This window comes from Rhopalosiphum maidis, chromosome 4 (assembly GCF_003676215.2).
Source record: "Rhopalosiphum maidis isolate BTI-1 chromosome 4, ASM367621v3, whole genome shotgun sequence".
NCBI classification, from domain to species: Eukaryota; Metazoa; Arthropoda; class Insecta; order Hemiptera; family Aphididae; genus Rhopalosiphum; species Rhopalosiphum maidis.
This window is the reverse complement of record NC_040880.1, coordinates 50,678,797-50,699,658: the sequence shown is the minus strand read 5'-3', so window position 1 is coordinate 50,699,658 and position 20,862 is coordinate 50,678,797. Positions and strand designations below refer to the sequence as shown.

The window sequence follows — 20,862 nt, the reverse complement described above, 5'->3', positions numbered from 1 at the left end:
CTAGTTTTGAGAAAAACACCGAAAGCGTTCGCCGGTTGTACGAGCACGCCGGTCACATATTTGATACAATGATACCACTGTCCACTATCGTATTAAATAATTCGCAGTTTTTTTGAAACAAGAAAAAATATTAAAAATCAGGAGATTCATGAAATTAAAATGTTGAACCGCAATATTTTCAGAAAAATAAACTCTACAAAAATATATATATTAATAAAAAAATATATTTTTAACTTTTTTACCAAAACATTAAAATTAATTATAACATGGCTTATTTGTAGTTCTTGTCCCTGTGAATCTTATTAAAAATCAGAATTATGATATCTCCATTATTTCAGGAGATCGCAAATCCTCACGGTACACTCTGTATTGTGTATATATATATATATATATTATAAAAATAAAATAATTAATAGTAATTATAAATTATTGATAATACGAGTAACTATACTTATGTAGAATGTAGTATATTACGATAAAATATGATATCTTTTCCTTTTAATGTGATTTATGTTATTATTTTTATAATCACTATACAAATATTATCATTTATTAGTTAATAGTTCGTATAAATAAAATGTAGATTTCAGTCTTTTGATTACACGAACTCTCATTGAAATTTAAAACAGTCGATTGTCACGTATGTATGCGAAATCGATTTATATTTCCAACAATATAAAGTTTGTATAATCGGATTTAGTATTGTTGTTAATATTTTGTATAAAATATTTTGCTTACCTTTATTATTTTGTTTCTATACATCAGTAATAAAAATAAAAATGATTTAATGTCAAATATAGTTGTAGTTCATAATATTGGCTAACTTATTCACTACTTAATCATTTAAGTATAAGTAATCTCACCTATTTAAATTTATTAAGATTAATCGAAATCGGAAAGCCTATATAGTATTATAGTACATGTAGGTAGTTATATTGTATATTTAAAACACAATAATCATAGAATTCATAGATAAGATATATTTATGAAAATAACGAAGTAGACAGCGAATGCTTTATGGGATTGATGCATTTTTATCGAAATAATGTTGATGAATTTGATCAAAATTCCGTATTATTATATAATTACTAAAATCGTACTATAAATTACGTCTGTCTGTATAAATATAACACATTATATCGTATGTGCTTATGATGTACGAACTATATATGTATTAAAATGTAGTATTTAATGCAGCGAGCAGGGATCTACGATCGGCGGAAAAACGTCGTTGCATCAGTCATACACGATACCTTCGATCGCGGTAAAACGATGTAATTTTCCGGACCGCGTCCCGTTGTTATATTGGCGCGTACCATTGACCTTTACGCGAGAGATCTGAACTAGTGATAACATTAATACTCGGTGATCGATGTGTACCCTCTAATAAACGTACGCCGTAGTTTCGTGCGTTATTACGATCGTCTCGTAATGTTATTATACGACGGAATAACGCCGGACTTTGCCGTACTTATACTATATATATGTATAGTATAATTGCACTTGGGGGCAACGTTCTCGCCGCCGCTGTTACCCCCGCACCAGGAGTCCGGTATAACACTTGCGTTCACCTGGTCAATGGCGGCGGAGGTGATAGTGTTGGTTTTACGGGGCGGGAAGGGGGGGAGGGGGAGGGGCGATCGCGTTTTGAATTCGCCGACAACGACCTACGCGAGTCGTCCGGAACCCTCGACCCGCCGCCGTGGCGTGCTGGACAACCGCGTCATAAACACTTTTACGAGCGCACGCGCCCGGGGTCGTGTCCACTCAGGCGGTGGCGACAGCGCATTTATTACTGTTATAATACAATATAGTCGCCACAACATCACCATGTCCGAAGGTAGTCGAAACGTCGAGTTCGAGATACAGATGACCGTACCGGTCACCACGAGACACTTGTACAAACTTCCTCCTGGGTAATATTATACACAGATATAATACGTAATAACTTAGGACTGCAGACTTCACGTATGTGTTGCGCGGAATTCGATTGAAAATGTCATTTACCTTTGCGTGTTTTTATATCGTTTTATGTCTTACCGTCAATTATTCGCAACGGGTTTCTAAGGCTATACGTATACAGTATAGGCTGTATAGTCGTCTAGGAAGACTTCTAATACCGATATCTATTCACAATTGCCATATTCCATCGAATGTGGTTCACAACGGACGAGTTTTTTTTACCGCGCGATCATTAAGACATTAAGTTTAGTCACCAACAAACTTCTGTTATAGCCCGACCCCTCACCGAAACACCGGCTCAAAGACGATTCGAGAAACAACGGACCTTTTCGTACAGTTTCCCGTTTGAGATTGTCGAGATGACATCGTCAACTATCACTTTCAATAACACATATTATTTCTATCGTAATTATTGATAGAGTACGATTGAATATCATATGGACGTCAATAATAATTTACTATTATTAGTGGTGTAGAATTATCGACAAATATAATTATGATATAATAATTTATAAACATTGACCATTAATCGTTTTTATTGTAGTAAGAATAATGTGTTATCAATTATGGATTTATGCCTGATTATTTCTCCATCCGTTGTGTAGCTAAATTGCATACTTAATGCGCCGTTACAGAACCATTTTTCGTTTTTAAAACGTCGCCATACACTAATGTAGTGATGTCGTATATATTATAAAAACAGCTTTCGTTTATTTTGAATTAAATTAATTCATTGTTCTTTTTTTCATTATCTAAAATATGGGCAAGTTCGACCTCGAATATGCGTATGCGGGTATATTGTTAGTCGATTTTCACTCGATTATTATTTTTATTATAAATAATAGTATAATAAATGTATAGAATATAAATTAATAAACACATTTAAATTTTGAATATTTATAATGTCAATTATGTTGTGTTTACACGTATCGCATGCCTTTTGGGTTGATTTGACTTTTAATTTCCCAAGGTTGTCTGTAAAATAAAATGCGAATTTATTAAATTAAACAATATTTTTATAAATATTCTGCCTTATAATTATTTTTTGGTTAATGGTTATGCACTAAATCATTCTGTTTATAAAATATGCGTAATATAATGTGATCATTCAATACATGTATTTGGTTATTTTTTTTAGGTTCTAAGAAAAGCAACAATTTAAAATGCATAGGTATTAATGGATAGCTGTATTCCTAATAATTCATTAATCATTATTATTTATTAGAAAATATTAGGTACTTATTGTGTATCTATTTATAATGTTGATTTATAGGTACAGTTGCTATATAAATATATATGATTAACAGATAATTTAATTTAATTGTGGGTATATATCCAGTTTTTTGCATTGTAATTTGACGACACAAATATAATGTGCCTTTCAGACATATATAATTTATTTTAATGATATATTTAATTCTTACTATTATTACTTAATAATTTTATAATAGCAGTCTTCGAATCAAACATAATAATTATTATTTAATATATAAATGTATAATAATTAATAAAATGTGAATAAATGAGAATTATTTAAAAAAATATTATGAGTTAATAAAATTACAATTAATTGACACTCCAATCAAAGTATTTTGTCTATTTATTTCAGTAAAGAAAGTAAAAAATTGTTTCCGATGAGTTTATACATGACTTGAAAATTATCGAATATTAAAAACATATTTTATGCATGACAAAAAATGTCGAAGTTTATAGTTTAACCAACAATTAATTATCCGAGCAATAATTTATATTCTAAAACCTAAAATCGGAATAGTAAAATTAATTAAATATAATCAATATTGTACTGAAGACGCTCACTTGTAATAAAAATATAAACTTACTTATGTCAAAAAATGTGTCAGTTATGTTTGACTATAAAGAAAACATGTAAAGTCTATCGATCGATGTTGGGGCCAGAGGAGGTCAATGAAATTAGACACGCGTATGGCGAAGTGAAATTCGGCATTTCCTTTTTGTTTGATATACCAAAGTAAATGTTTTTTTGAAAAAGGGTTGCGTGACAAGTGTTTTTGACCTATTTAATCACATTTCTGTTCCCGTTTATGTTCAAATAAGGATGCTAATATATTTTTAAAATAAAATGATTTTCGGTTACGTTTTAGGTTTGAAATAAAAACGAGTCATGACTGTATGAAATTAATGAATGATTATTATTGTCATAATACATATCTACCAAATAATTAGATAATTATTTGGTAGATTTTTTATTTATCGTCAACAAATTGAAGAATAGATGTCATTTCTTTATAACACACTATTAAAATTACTATGGAATAACATTTTTTTTTATCTCTGTACAATCTTGTTTATAATTCTAAACTGTATAGCTACGCATTATTATGTGGATGTAATTTCTCAAATGAAATGTTTATTTAACATAATTAAAATTGTTGTTGTACTTTTTATTCGTTATCAACGCAATACGTAAAGGTATGTTTTCGAAATAAGTAAAATTTAATAAAAATATGGTATACATATATTATATAGTTATTTTATTATGATTTCGACCCATTATCCGTAACCATGTTTCATTACTATGGCTACACGTTTGTATCGCTTTATAGCATGAACGCCTACCATAGTATATGTATTATATTCATATTTTATTCACGTTTATTCATTTCGACAAATGTTATTCATATTATATAATTATATTATAATATATTAGTTACAATTTTAATGTATTAAAATATAACGTGGTTTAACATTATGCATAATAATCCTTTTTTTAATGATCCATTTTTTCAGTAAGTACCCCACTAAAATCATAATATTTGTATTGTCTTTGTTTACCCAAATTATAAACTATTTTTTTGGATCTGGCTTGATAGTTTAGTAAGCACACACATTTACCATTGATATTAATTTATTAATTATACTCGTAACGCATAATTTAAGTACCACGGAAATTCCGACATAATATATTTTTTATACACCTTTATATTAAATTATGATAGAAGAATCTCGATTTCCAGAAATCGTTTTCACTGTTAGCACAAGCTGAATACATTAATATTTATTTTTCTATAAAGTACACGGCCCGGTGAGTTGATGATTACCTTTTCTAGACAAAACGCTGGTGGATAAACATAAAATTAATAATTTAATATAAGTGAATTACCGTGTATAGATGACTAAATCTATACAAGTTATGAAACACTAATATTTAGCATTTTGTTAATTATTCAAAATATAAATCACTCTGATAATACATTATAGTTGTATATAGTTCATTGCTATAAATTGGATGATAATAATAATAGTTAGGATTTTAAAATATGCAGAATACTTCAATTTCGCATATGTTTTCGTTGAATATTTTTCTTAATTTTAGTTTTAAAGTTTATAGTTGTATTTGTTATATTTATTAAATGTTGTGTTATTTTTTTTTTTACGATTCTTATTTTAGTATCATCATAATTTAATATTTACTCACGAAAATAAATTTCATTTAAAGTAATTTTCAACCAATTTTTATTAATGAGTTATCAACAATGACATTGAAAAGTTAAGGTATTTCTATTTTTAGTGTTTTTTAATTAAATGTTTTATTAAAAGTTAAAATAATTGTATTATACATTATGTCATGTGGATAATGGCTAGTATATTATAATGCAATTTATTTGTACGCTCGTAAACTAATGTATTTTTCTACGTTATATATATTATAACGTAGAAAAAAGCGGGGATAGCTAATATGGTCTTATTTCTGGAGTACTGATATGTAATACGATTCTATTCAGAGTTGTGCTTTATTTGTACTTTGATATTATTCATTCTTATACTACTTATGATCATATATTCAATGTATTATAAATTATTATCGGCGTTATGTTTTAGTTTACACAGCCACCTGATATATAATATATTACATCATTTACATTTACCCTAGCATTGTAACTTTATTTATAATGTTTCGAATAATAATAATATTGATGAGAATTAATATTAATTATCATAATATGCTAATTTATGATAAATGAAACACAATTTATTAGTACTGATAATATGGAATTCATAAGCACCGTGGATGTGTATTATTTTTATACTGACAGCCTTATGTTACATGTAAGTATATTTAGAAGTTGAAATGTTAGTTCAAGGCAAGCACCAAGACCTATTGGCCTAGGAAGGATATAGGATACCTATAGTATAAATACCAATTATGGTCAGGAATACCTGTTAATTGTCATCAAAGTCATTTAATAGTAGTTTAGAAGTTAAATGTTGTTTTAAATGTTTTAATATGATGAAAATAAGTTGTTCATACTCGTCTTTGTATTTATTTGTATTTTATTTTTGCTTCCTATTGTTAATCGTACTATCGAGTATAAAATTTGGAAACAATTTTGATGTGTTGTCGTTAGTAAGAACGCATACTTTAAAAAAAGTTGAGTTTAAGTTACGGGTTGTTTGAATTCTGTAATTGCTTTTGCATTATTATTCCTAGGGCTAATATTATGCTATGTCCTAATAATTCAATTGTATAGTTTTTATTGAAAAGTTCTATTTATTATGAGCTTCTTTTAAGTTGGGTTATGCTTGTCGATTCTTTTCATACGACGCTAAATTGTATAGACATTATTATAGATTTGTATAGTAATGCCAAGAACGCTTTGTTTAGGTTTCGTTGAACAATTTCCCTACGGTTTTTGATCCCCTGAGGAAGTATAATGAATTTTCATTGATCCACCGTGATATTATATTAGGTATTAGTTATTTTAATAAATTGTGTTCGGCAGCATGCTTTGAATTGCAGCTGGCTGGCTGGCTGATATATTATATTGTTGTAGTTTTGAATACTGTGGTTAGTTTTCCTATTCGATTTAGATTTAAATATTAATTCGTATTACTTTATTTTTAAAATCAGACTATCTAATAATAGACCGTCAGGATGGATAGTTCAACAAGAAGTTGCTCGTATGATGGACTCATTGTTAGATCCATTTTCATCATTTGCATCATTTTCTAAACCCGTTCGGCGAACAAACCAATCGTCAAAACGATCACACCTTTATAGATCCTCGTCACAACAAACGCAGACACAAAATGTAGCATCCAACGCTAATCGTGCAAATAATGGTAAGATATATACTTAATAAATAAAATAATTTTAACTAAGTTATTATTATTGGCAGCTAAAAGTTGAAATATTATATTTAGATAATCGTTTTAACGGTAATAATAATCAGCAACAATACAAACCAAACGGTCCATCAGAGAAATGGGCCGCTTCTTTAAGAAAAAGAGATCCAGAGTTATTGCCCGCTATACACACAAGAAGGGACAGGTAAACGAAGTTTTTTTTTATAAAAACGACCTTATTATAAACAATATTTTTTGTTTGTGTTGAAAGGTGTTGTTCACATCCTGGTGGATATAGAACAAAGCCTGTCATACCGCCCCTTCATCATTCCACGCCGTCGACGGCTCCTCGACCCACAGACCATAAGAAACAACCGCAGAAAACCAAGACCATAATTGGTTATGAGCCTCATCTAGTAGACATTATCGAAAAAGACATTTTACAAAGGAATCCCAATGTCCAATGGGATCGGATCGCTGGGTTGAAGCACGCGAAAACTTTACTACAAGAAGCTATGGTGCTACCGATGCTGATGCCCGATTTTTTTAAGGTACGTAAACTTATTGTGTACAGTATAGCCTCCAGCAATTTTATGTTAAAATACAAATATTCATATTTAATAAATACATTTTTATCTTGGCACCAATAGGTTAAATTTTATAAAATGTACAGCTATGGCTTTTATACGCGCACGTATGTCGTATATATGTTCAATATTATACCTATTATAGATGTAGGAATACAGTATTATTGAGATCTAATATGCTCTAATATGCTAATATTTAGATCTAAGAAAATCAAAGATTAGTCATGGTCGGTATCTAAACGTATAATATTACTATAAACAACACATTATCATTAAATATAGAGAGATTAAGAAATATTGACTTTTAAAATTATTTATGATGCCGTGATATTTAATACCATACGTATACTAACATAATTTAATAATCTACTTTCTAAAGTTCTTATGTACATAACACATTATATATTACATGTTATTGTTATATATATAATATGTATTATGATTTCTGTAATATTATGTTAAAAAGTTTCAGCTTATAAATTATAGATTCATATATTATAAAAGCATATAGATTATTGGACTATAGACTATATGATGTCATGGTGTTATGTTATTATGGTTTGATTTTGTTAATGATTATAAACAATTATAACATTTATCGTTTATTTCTATTATTTTAATCAAAAAGACAAAATATTCTATTCGTATTCCCAAATTTACAATTAATAATAGGCGTATACTATTAAGAAAACATTCCATACTGACATATAGTGACATTGATATATCTTAATAGTATACTAGGTGTCTATACTTACCTACTTACAGCTGACATATATAGTTGAATAACGATGTTGGGTTTTGTAGGGTATCCGGAGACCGTGGAAGGGTGTTTTAATGGTCGGTCCGCCCGGTACCGGAAAGACAATGTTGGCCAAGGCTGTGGCTACCGAATGCGGGACGACGTTTTTCAACGTTTCCTCGTCTACGATGACGTCTAAATACCGAGGAGAATCGGAGAAATTGGTCAGACTATTGTTTGAAATGGCAAAAATCCATTCGCCGTCAACAATATTCATAGACGAAGTAGACTCGCTGTGTTCCTTACGGGGTTCCGAAGGCGAACACGAAGCGTCTAGGAGGTTTAAAGCAGAACTCTTGATTCACATGGATGGCTTAAACTCGTCCAGGTGAATATTTCCAGACATGAATAATTGATTACCTAACCTAACCTAACATACGTGACATTTATTATTCAAAAAATCGAATTATTTATAACATTATAATATAGTGACGAAGAAAATACCCCATCTATCATGGTTCTGGCAGCCACTAATCATCCATGGGATATTGATGACGCTTTCAGAAGACGCTTCGAAAAGAGAATATATTTGCCGTTACCAAATGGTAATTGTATTTTTCATAAAATGCGTTTAGTACTATAAAAATATAAAAATTTTGAAATAATCTGTAATCAAAAACAAACGAGTATAATTAATAGTGTTTATTCGACTCCACAACAAGGGTAAACTGGACTCTATTTTTTTTTTTACGAGAACTATTACTATTAAACATTATTTAGAAAACATATGACAAGAAGATGATTCTCATTATAGTTATTATACTTTCCATTATGATTTTTTTGTTATACTATAATTTATGAAAAATTGTAATAACTTAAATTAGTTATAACTTATAAGTACCTATTGAACAGTTCGTTTTACCTTATTTTAAAATAATAGTTATGTAAATTATAAAATTATACATTTTTAAATACCCATATTATGATTTTCTATTTTTTAAAAAGTTTAGTGTTTTTAAAATTACAAATTATACCATAATTACGAGTCATTTATGTCGAATTTATAATATTTTTAATAACCCCTATTTTCGAGTCGAGCTTACAAACAATGTTATAAACAAACATATATTTTTTAGCCGAGTTCATACCCATTTGCACAAATTTTATCAACAGTTTCGTTTTTCGATGTATGCATGTACATATTTTATATTAATTGTGAATTATAATTTATAAATCTATTCCAGAACCTGTAATAGTTTAACAGTATATAAATAAAAAATATAAATTGTTGATTACCAGACGAGTCACGGATAACGTTGTTGAAACTGTGCTTGGAAGGCGTAAACTTGGACGAATCATTCGATTATAGATTCGTAGCTAACAAATTAAGAGGCTACACAGGATCGGATATTGCTAACGTTTGCCGGGACGCAGCTATGATGGGCATGAGACGTAAGATCGTCGGACAAACTCCGGACCAAATCAAGAACATAAAACGTGCTGACATAGACTTACCAGTAACGGTCCAAGATTTTAACGAAGCTATCGAGAGGTGTCGAAAAACTGTTACCAGTCAAGACATTGAAAAATATCAATCGTGGATAGATGAGTTTGGCTCATTTTAATCTTTAAAAGTTTCGATTTTTATCTTAACACATTATAATTTTGTTATTCGACAACAATAAAAAAAATATTTCCGTCCTATATTTGATGTATATATTTTATAGATCTTATCAATTGATAAATCGTTTAAGTATAAGAAATTGACTTACACGACAATACTAAATATAATAATTATACTGTATATGTGAGGTACATAATACACTTTTGACCAATTAAATTGGAGATTGATATAAAAAAAAAAATTAAATATAATAACTAATTATTTATAAAAATTGTATAGTATAATTTTGTACTAAAATATTTGATGTAATATTTAAGTGTTAGGAATTTTTCTTTTTTATTTCAAGATATTCGTGCATACAATTTTAAACTTTGATCGTTTAATAATTTAAATTTCAAACGATTTGAACAGTATAAAATAATAATGGTTTAGTATAATAGCAATACATTTATAATTTATTATGTAACCAATTAATTATTTTAATTAAAAATGTATTATGTATATATATTATACACACACACACACATATATATATATATATATATATATACACATATATACTTCTAACAACTGTTATATTGTATAAGATTATTATGTTTCAAACCTAGTACGGTTCTGTATTTTCATTTAACGAAGTCTTATTTCATATCGCAGGTTGTAGACTTTCGTCGCTAGATGATATCGCTATATACAATATTGGTTTTTTTATTGAATTCAGATTATGAGCAAAACAACGAATGTATTGATTTTACAATGCTGTTCTGTTTTAGTTGTTACGTGTTTGTCCATCACCTTTTGGAGTAGTAAAAATACTTCAATATTCAACTTTAAGAGTGGTTTGGGTCAAAAACAGAATCTATAGTTTGTAGGTAGTATAGGAGGGGAAGAGTCAAAAGTAAACTAGTACTTAATCAAGACAAGCCAATAAAAAAACCATTTTAATGGATACAAGATATTTTTGTACAAAATAAGTTTTATGTTAAAGATCACTAATCTTTTTACAAAATGTTAATATTTTTGGACATGATACAATTTAACATTATTTAGGACATTTTAAGTTCTTTTTGTGACATTTATGAATATTACAATTTTTAAACATTTTTAAAGTTTTTTTTTTCGAATTTTATTAGTAACATTTTTTATAAAAAGATTCACAATAATATGATTAACATAAAACAATACATTTTAAAACTAAATTAGAATTCAAAATAATTGTACACCTCAAAATTAAAATTTATAAAATTTATAATATTAAATAATAATTAAAATTAAAATTAATTATTATTTTATTCTCAACATTTACAAAATATTCCAAGATACTATGCTAAGTAAACATAGTATTCCCTAACCCCTGAAATATTCTCAACTGTTCAAATATCGTTTTTTTTTAACTTGGTTAAATGTTGCTTAATTTTTAATGAATCATCTTATTTTTTCACTACCACCAAACTACATACTTCAGTTATAACGTATTAATGTGCATTTAATTATTTAATTTTGTTCTTTTTTATTTAACTAATTAACTGTTTTGAGATCAATATTATATTTATTTTGTTCTACAATGTGACATTTGCGCTTTTATTTTTTTAATTGTTTTTCAATTCAAATTTTGAGAACTGTTTAGTAATTACTCCGCTAAAACAATTTTTACTTTTATAAAATATGAAAGTACAAGTATGGAATACTTATACTACATGCAGGACAACCTATTTTCATTTAATTATTGTGTATATACATAAACAGTCAACCATCTGTGGATCGGGTGAAAAAATTCCATATTATACTGTTGTGTTCTTTTTATTGATAATAATTAATTGTATGCAAATACAATTATCGTACGAGCTTAAGAAGTTCTTCTCGTTGCAATTTACCGGATTGAAATCTAGGCACATCGTCTACGAATATAATACCGCCACGCAGTCTCTCGTGGTCTTTCACTCTATCTGAAAAATATTTACCAAAATCTTGACAACAAGAAACTATAAACACATTTCGGCGGAACATATTATTATCCATGACTGTAGGATGAGTACGTCGGGTGTGACATTTTGACCAGTTTTGACTTTGACAACTCCTACCAACAAATCTCCGTGAACACTGTATTTGCCCGTCACTCCTGCATCGAGCACGGCAGGATGACTTAATAAAACGGTTTCTATGTCGACCGGAGCGATCTATGAACATTTATATAATATATATTATTATGTAAGAATATATGTAATAGCGCGATGTTAAGAATATCACAAGGTTTTTCGATCGAATATCTCATTGTACCTGTTCGCCCATGTAAATCATCAACTCTTTAATCCGACCGACAATGAACAAACAGCAATCGTCCGTATAGTATCCAATATCACCGCTCCTGAACCAACCGTCTTCGTCGTACGAACAAATCGTTTTTTTCATGTCGTTGACATATCCCATCATGTTGGACACCGATTCAATACGAATTTCGCCTTCAGTATTGGGTCCAACACATTCGCCAGTTTTTAAGCTAACGATCTAAAAACGATGTTTAAAATATAATTATTATGATTAATAACCACGACAAACAATTTTTTTAGTATTATTTTTTTTATTTAGTAACTTTGATTTTTATACCAGCCGCTGGTCTCCCGACAGATCCGTCTCTGACGGTACTTATACCCGAATCCATCGACCAAACTGTTACAATACCCTGTTCAGAAGAAACCGTACCCTTGTTTGATCAGTATCCTTCCCCGCAGTAAATTTTTTACCAGTGTCTTTTGTAAATTAGCTCGCAACGGAGACCCACTAACTCTGCATGTCGTTAAACTCTGAATATTATACTTGTGGCCATTTTCCATTTGACAGGACATCATTTCATTGGTTGTAGCTGCACCAACCCTCAAAAATGTTGGCTATGACACATAAAATTAGCTAAATCATTTTGTATAATATGATATATTCTATAACGCGCTATCATATTATGCGTTTAGTCTTGTATATATAATATGTATTTGATTTAGCGTTATCTATAACCTAATTTTATATATAAAATATATTGTATCTTAAAAAATATAAGCAGTCATTTAATATTTATAGTATAGTAAGAAAAAATAATAGTGTTTACTGTTTACTTTAAATTTGTCTATTGAACTAAGTATTTGTTCAGTGGTTGGTACTGTCGAGAAAGATAGTCTTAGTTTGCCAAAATGAATACCGAGCATCATTAATAAAATTCCCGAGTATCCAAATATAGGAACAGTCGTCATAAATTTGTTTTCAATAGGTTCTTCCATCAATGACCTTAAAACATTTAATGTAATGATATAATCATGACAAATCACCTAACCGCGTTAAATTTTAATTATATTTTTTTTAAACTCGTGCACTAATCAACTGAGTTATATTTAATTTTAGTACTCACTGCTTGAACGATATTAAAGCTGATTTTAAAGCATCTTCCGTCAAATATTTTCATATTATCAATACGTTGATAATTATTATTTTTTTTAATTTTTACTACATTAAAGTATTGTCATCAAAATGGGATTTTAATTTTTTTTTTTAATTGCCATTTTAAGTGGCTGAATGATTGAAGTATACTGGCCACTAGGTGAATTTGAAAAAATTGAGTGTAAATTAAAAATTAATTTATATTCACTTGCGTGGATTATACTTGAAATTTAGTTTATATGTGGGCAACTAAAATTAAGTTAAAAATATTAGTGTTGTCGTGGGAGAGGGCAGCAAATCTCTTCCCCCCACTTGTTTGTGTAAATAATTTTGCACTTTGAACGCAATTTTTAAATCGTTAAGTTGAACTCCTCTACATATGTTTTCCTAGTTTGAGCACTGGTCATATTCATCATATAATGTAAAATACGTAGATATAGCGATCATGCATCTGGATTCTGGATGGCAACTTATTGGAAAATATTGCATGTTGATTATGTTATAAAGATAAATGATATTTCAGAAGATAAAATTTATCTGAAAATAATTTTAAAACATAATACACCGTATATTATTATAGTTACACGTTGAGTGCCCCAGTTATTAGTCAGCACAGAACCCGTATAGCTACGTCAAAAATACGTCCGGTTGATACCATCAACCTGACGACATCATACTCATAGTCGTAAATTTGGCTTGTTAGAAGGGGGGGGGGCTAAAATTATAAACCTAAAACAGGGCCGCAGAGGGCTTCGCTCCCCACACCTCCTACATGTAAATTTTACACTTTTATTGTGACATTTATTATGAAAGATGTAAATAAACATTTTAAAATTATTTAACGGCGTATACATAACGTAGTCGTTATAAAATATCAATGTATAACCCAATTATTTTAATTTATTTTATTACAAATTTGCAATACAAAAATCTTACATGAACTTTCATCGTTCACATAACATCCTATTGGATATCCTGTTGAGGAATTATGTTGCACATTTTATAAGTTTCTCTAGTAAATAACCTAAAACTTGTTAAAAAACTTTTAAAAAATTATAGAGGGCTAAGTGCCTAAGTGCCCCTAAGCCCCATAAATCCAAGCCCAAGTATAAACTACGAGCCAATAAAAATAATATTGTATCATATGAAACATTTGTAAATTACTTATTGTAATATAAATAAATTGTAGTATATAATATTACATTATTACTTAGAAAATTAAATTACACTGTTTCTGCTCAGCATTGTTTTTCGTATACAATGATTTATTGTTGAATTCCAACTATACAAATTCATTACTGTGGCCTATTCATTGACAAATACACAAAACCCACGGACTAAGATATCTTAGTGTGTAACTATAGGCGTATGCACGGGGCGAGCTCGACCGGGGGACCATTGAATTGGCTCCCAATATTAGGTTAAGTACCTAATCGAGAATTGGATTGGCTCCCAAGATAATTTTCAAGAAGTGGTTCTCAAAATATAAAAGTTCAAAAAGTACGTGACTTTAATTAAAATAAATACAACTATACATTAAAATAATTTAAAATACGAATATTACACTTTATAGTCCATCAAAATTGTTAATAAAAATAAAAATGCATTGTTTTAGTAGGCTTAAATTTGTGTGCAAGAATTTTTATGTATTCAAATCTGGATACTATACCATTGTCATATTTATGAATTTGACTGTTTATAAATTGTATTTTTTCTTGTATTTTATTTTTGGGTGATCTTTCTATATTGGAGCTTCTTATAATAATTTCAGTATCCGCTTGAATACCATACAATACATTAATGAAATTGAAAATATTTAGGTGCGTAGAATAAAATTGAGAATTAAACTTTTTATGAAAAGATTCACATGAATTAGTGGTACGACTAACACTACTGCTTTTTTCTGCCCAAATTAGAGGTGGAAAAAAAGAATTATTGTCAATATAATTTTCAACTAAGTAGTCCATAAATTTTCTAACTTTTTCATTATTTGGTTGTATCTCAGCTAATTCGAACGAAAAGCAATCGCCGACTGATTGCGGATCTAGAAATTGTAGACCAAATATATATGTCAAATATTCACCAATTACTGTTTTTTGTTCATACTCTGTTGAAAGGCCCAATTTTTGAATTGTTCTATTCATCATATGTTTTTACATACATGGTTTGTAAAAAATCGTGCACTTCTTGTCTGTTTTTGGGTAACGTTGGACGTACTAAACTTCGAGCTTGGAGCATATTGTGTTTGATGTATTTAACATCTTGCGTTGTAATTGAATTTGTTGAATATTCCCTTAAGTATGAATGAAACAATTAGGAAGGGCGTTCACATACACTTTCGACAGTTTTTCTTTTCAGTCCATTACTAATAATTTGGCGTTCAAGTTTGTTTTCTTTATCGGGATCGTGGTTATGGTCAAGATTGGACCATTCCCATACAACATTTTCTCTGTTACAAATTCTCAAATAAACTTTGCATCCTCGTTTAGTATATTTGAATCTTTTAAATGCATTTTGGAGAAGCTTATGGTAGCTAAATTTAAACTTATTGACTATTAAAATTAATTCTCTCGTTTCACTTCTCATTTTTTCTACTGAATTAATTTTATATTGTATGTAGGTACGAATCACGACAAATTGCAACCAACTGCGAGTAAAGCGATTGCTGCGTTTAATGATATCAGTGAAATACTATACTATACCACTTTAGGTTGTATAAATACGTCGATGGTTGTGACCGTTTAATGCGTTATCGGATAAACGATTAGATAATTTCAATACTAACCGGCACTGTGTCGTTAAAAATACTAGAGTCACGTACTTTTTCAACTTTTATATTTTTAATGTATAGTAATGCATTTATTTCAGAACAATTTTGATAACCAATGGATTTATAAAATAAATGTGTAGGGAGCCTACTCAATGCATAAATCTTGGGAGCCAATTAAATACGTAAAAATGACGATTACCTGAGTTTGGGAGCCAATTTAATAGCTCCGCTCGACCGAAATCTTTTATAGCAAAATTTCAAATTTGTGTATATTATATTTAACTCTATCATTATATTCGTGGAGATCATGAAAATTGTATTTGTCGTAATAGTGAAATAAAATAAAAATATTTGTATACCACTATATCATTTTTATTGATTTATTTATCTGACTAAAACATTGTGCACTAAATGTCAAAATATGTACCTAGTATGAATAAAAAAGTACTAAAAAGTCTATACTCTATAGTATAGACAATGGCCTATCGCCTATGGAAAATAAGAAAATTTATTACATAATTACACATTTATATATTACCTACTAAGTTTATATGTTTAGTTAGATATAAAAACATGCATTAGGTATGTATTAATATAATATGTAATTTTATTTTTAACTTAAAAAATATACAAGTACTTGTGCCTAGCACATTAATGTCGTATACACATTGCACATATACAAATTGGTTCTATATTTGTGTAGGTACATACGTATTATACAGTTTTAAATTTACAATTATTACAATTAGAATGTATGTACCTATAGTATGTTAATGAGTCAAAAAAAAAAATTAGGGGCACTGTTCAAGTATTGGGGCACTAATTCTTCCAGGCTCGACCGGAAATTAAAGTCTGCGCACGCCTATGTGTGTAACTGTGTCAAAACCTGTCATACAGCAGATCAAGTGGTTTGGTTTTTTTTTTTAAAACTTAATAATCACTCGTCATCCGCCGTCGTCCTAAGATAAATATGTATATTAAGACTATATACTATGTATGTATCCAATCAAAAAAATAATTGTTTTCAAATCAATCTCAACAATTATAAATACGTAGTAAAATAAATACTGATTAATAAATATATCATATTACAATACGTATATTATTGACACACGTTAAATTATTATAAAATAACTTTATAATAGGTAGATAAATCGATAAATGATACGTATATGATTCAATATACAAACGAAGAAAGTTTATTTGCTTATAATATATTTTATATGCACATAAAGACACAAAAAGTACCTACAACAACAATGTATTTGTCCGGTCGTTACAAACGCGAAAACAAACATTTAAATATTATTTAAGTGAACCAAAAACTACATTAAGAATTATTTTCTTTAGAACACTAATAACTGTTAAATATACGTACTTATATACTAGTCGAGAAAAAAGGAAATCTACTGTTTGATACATACGTATAATATTATGTACACCGATATACTTTGTGTAGTGTATATACCCGTATGTACGACCTATGGTCATATAAATAATGTGTATTATAATTGTAGCTGAAAATAAGCCAAAGTGATGATAAATATGAAACTGCTATATAATGAGCTGATATAATTATGTTGGTTGACGTGAGAATCAAATTATTAAAGACTATGTAATATAACCTTACTTTAATAGATAAATCTATGATTTATTTAGCTGAAACTTGACAGCTGGATACATATATGATTCGATTATTTCGATTTAAAATGGATAGTAAATATACGATTGAAAAATGACCAGCAGAAATAATATTACACACCACTATAAATAAATACATTATGTGTTCTTCGTCTTGCGAAATTTACGTGATCGTTCGCATACTCATATAATATTAATTATAAGAATCTTTAGTTATATTACTTATGCTTATTAAACACTATATATTTGTTAATTTTAAATTTTAATATTTTATAAGTGATACCGTTAGGTTCCAAATTCTTCTTACACAAAAACAAAGTCACAGATGAGCAACAGAGTTCAATCGTTTTCGAAACGTCTACCTCTTCGTTGAAAATTAAAAACAAACCAATAACCATAACAATTAAGTTGTAGGAAATATTATTAGGATTAAAAATTAATTAAAAATTAAAATGGGTATATAATAGGCATTGGTACATTCAAAATGTTTGATAAACAAGCCGTAAGTAGGTATTAAGGCGGGACCGCTGAATAAAATCTCACACCGCAGAGCAATATTGAACATTTTATCACGAATGATTATAAATAGACTAAAAAAAAAAATTGTTTTGTTCTAGAAATATATTTTATGAGCTATATTATGAACACTGTAATATTATGGTGTATCATTATGCGATGTACGCGTGTTATAATAAATTATATATATATATATATATATATATATATATATATACAGGCATTAAATTCCAGGGGGACAATGGCCCCTCTGTTTCCCCTCTCCGGACGCTCTTGGTCGTGTATGTAGTTTGAAGAAAATGAAAGTATAATATTGAACATAGGTAGGTATATACAAGTCCGGACAGTCCAGTTTATATTAAATAGAATATTAGTATAGCGAACGATACCGTAATACTATATTATATTTAATACTTGTTATGTATATATTATACCGTGTCTAGGTACAGTCATTTATCGTCATCCGCGTAATTTAACAATAATTACTGCAGATGATATCACTGGAATTCACAACGGTAATCGATAAATTCTGATCGGACTGAATCTGGTTTCAAAATGCGTATAATTTGTACATATTTAACGGACTGCTGATGACGTTTGCCGCAACAATGCGGATGGATCGGAATTTTTTATTTCGCTAGATTACGAAATCTGTGTCGTCATTAATTCATTTAGGTACCATCTGCCCGGGTGCAGCATTACTACAAGTTGACGCCGATTTCCGGCGTACAAACTATCGAGCAATCGTATTTTATTTATTATTATCATTATTATTATTGTACCTATATGCATTATTCTATTAATATTCGTAACAGACATATTACACAGTCGCTGCGGTAGCACATTTGGACGAGAATTTAATGTCTTAAACACATATCTTACACGCGTTTACTTGAAGAAATATACAAATATATAATGTACGACATAATAAGTAGTATGTACGGGCTACTGTTTTGCTATTTAAAACCGGATCGGGTTGGGCGGTGTCATCGTGGTGCCAATATGATATGAGTAGATATATGACCACCCAATATGAATACCTACACCACCGATCACCCGTGTAGTGTGTACAATCGTATCGCAATATGTTGATATATTTTGTAGACAGTGACTAATTTTTTAATTCACATTCTATATTGTCTTGTAATATCAGAATAGGCTCATTCAACTTACTCATCGACTAAGATAATGTGTAATTTATTTTTAATGACTTTAAAAATTATATCTTACATGTATAACAAACGGATTTATTATACAAGGCTTATTGTTTTAACAAGGGACTTAAATTAATTTTAAATAAACAAAATTATAAAACTAAGCATTTTGTAAAAAACAATGTTTCTTGTATATATTATATTTGTCACCTAATTTAAATCGATGTAGATTTATACGTTAATTAATTAATTAATTAATTTTCTATTGTGTAGGGACTTGGTTCTCGCGCCTTGGCAAACCGAATATCTTGAAAGTTAAATGTTTAATAACGATTTGTTTTACTATATGTGTTTAATATTAAGTGGTACCTATGAATAGTATGAATGCAAGCTTTCTCGACACTCATCTATGTACCGACACGTGCAATAAATACGCAAAGAATGATATGTTAATATACGCACACATTCGCATTTGTTAATACCTAATATTCGTTGTGCTCGAGTGAAAGAAATATTATGCAAACATCATAGACAACCAAGTTGGGCACTTCGCCATCTTGGCTTTTTGGAAATTTTTTTGCTGGTATGATATGATAAAAATTATAAATAAGATTAGTTTTTTAGTCGATCGGTACATTTTTTTTTATAGTTCACACCATTTCCTTAGTTCTCTAGTAGCATTAGCCATCATATTATTTTATTGCGTGATTACTGATTTACCGGGCCCGTGCCCAGTGTCAAAATGTGTCATTATAATCACAAGTAAGTCGTAAATACGTGACTAAATAGTTGATGTTGAATCTGGTTGTGTTAATCATAATTTAATTGTCGGAACTTTATCATCATTATAGTCTATCGTAAGTTTATAATAGAAATAATAATTTTTTAATTATGTGGACTTCAGTAGTCCAGTTAGGTGTTTGAATGTGTTCATTGATAAATGATATTAATAATAAAAGATAATCAGATTGTAACGAGTATTACTGTATATATAGGTATATTCAATAAATACATTTTGTTAATAGTTTGTTGTATGTTTCGGAAGGGGGGCACGTTTGCTCTCTTGAAGTACATTTAGGTATACCTATACTGCATATCTAGGTATTTAGTTATTTTATATTTAAAGCAAATTCGTCATCATTTACACGTCTGAAGTTGATAATTCGTTCGTATTATATACATACATATATTTTATATACATATATGTATAGATAGATAGTGTAATTTGGCCTACATACATATCATAACTATATGCGTCTGTGGTGCGCCCGATGACGAAATAAATTGTTATTTTACATTCGTCATTATGGTCTTTTACTCGGGTGTAATTAGAATTTTGGAAT

At 29.1% G+C, this 20,862-nt stretch overlaps 2 protein-coding genes across 2 annotated transcripts; one reads left to right on the top strand and one right to left on the bottom strand.

Annotated features, from left to right (window-relative positions):
• Positions 1-1,823: 1,823 nt before the first annotated feature.
• Positions 1,824-10,087, top strand: LOC113556621 (katanin p60 ATPase-containing subunit A1-like). The gene is made up of 7 exons (XM_026961685.1): positions 1,824-1,916; positions 6,854-7,065; positions 7,147-7,273; positions 7,340-7,619; positions 8,460-8,782; positions 8,884-8,999; positions 9,694-10,087. Exons 1-7 carry the CDS (start codon positions 1,831-1,833, stop codon positions 10,017-10,019), a joined length of 1,470 nt encoding a protein of 489 aa, XP_026817486.1. The 5' UTR covers positions 1,824-1,830; the 3' UTR covers positions 10,020-10,087.
• Positions 10,088-11,317: 1,230 nt separating this feature from the next.
• Positions 11,318-15,582, bottom strand: LOC113558191 (4-coumarate--CoA ligase 1-like). Its single transcript, XM_026963693.1, is given in 7 exon segments — positions 11,318-12,192; positions 12,293-12,520; positions 12,606-12,707; positions 12,709-12,900; positions 13,120-13,288; positions 13,410-13,455; positions 15,306-15,582. Coding segments are annotated over 7 exon segments (1,209 nt in total). The 3' UTR covers positions 11,318-11,997.
• Positions 15,583-20,862: the final 5,280 nt, after the last annotated feature.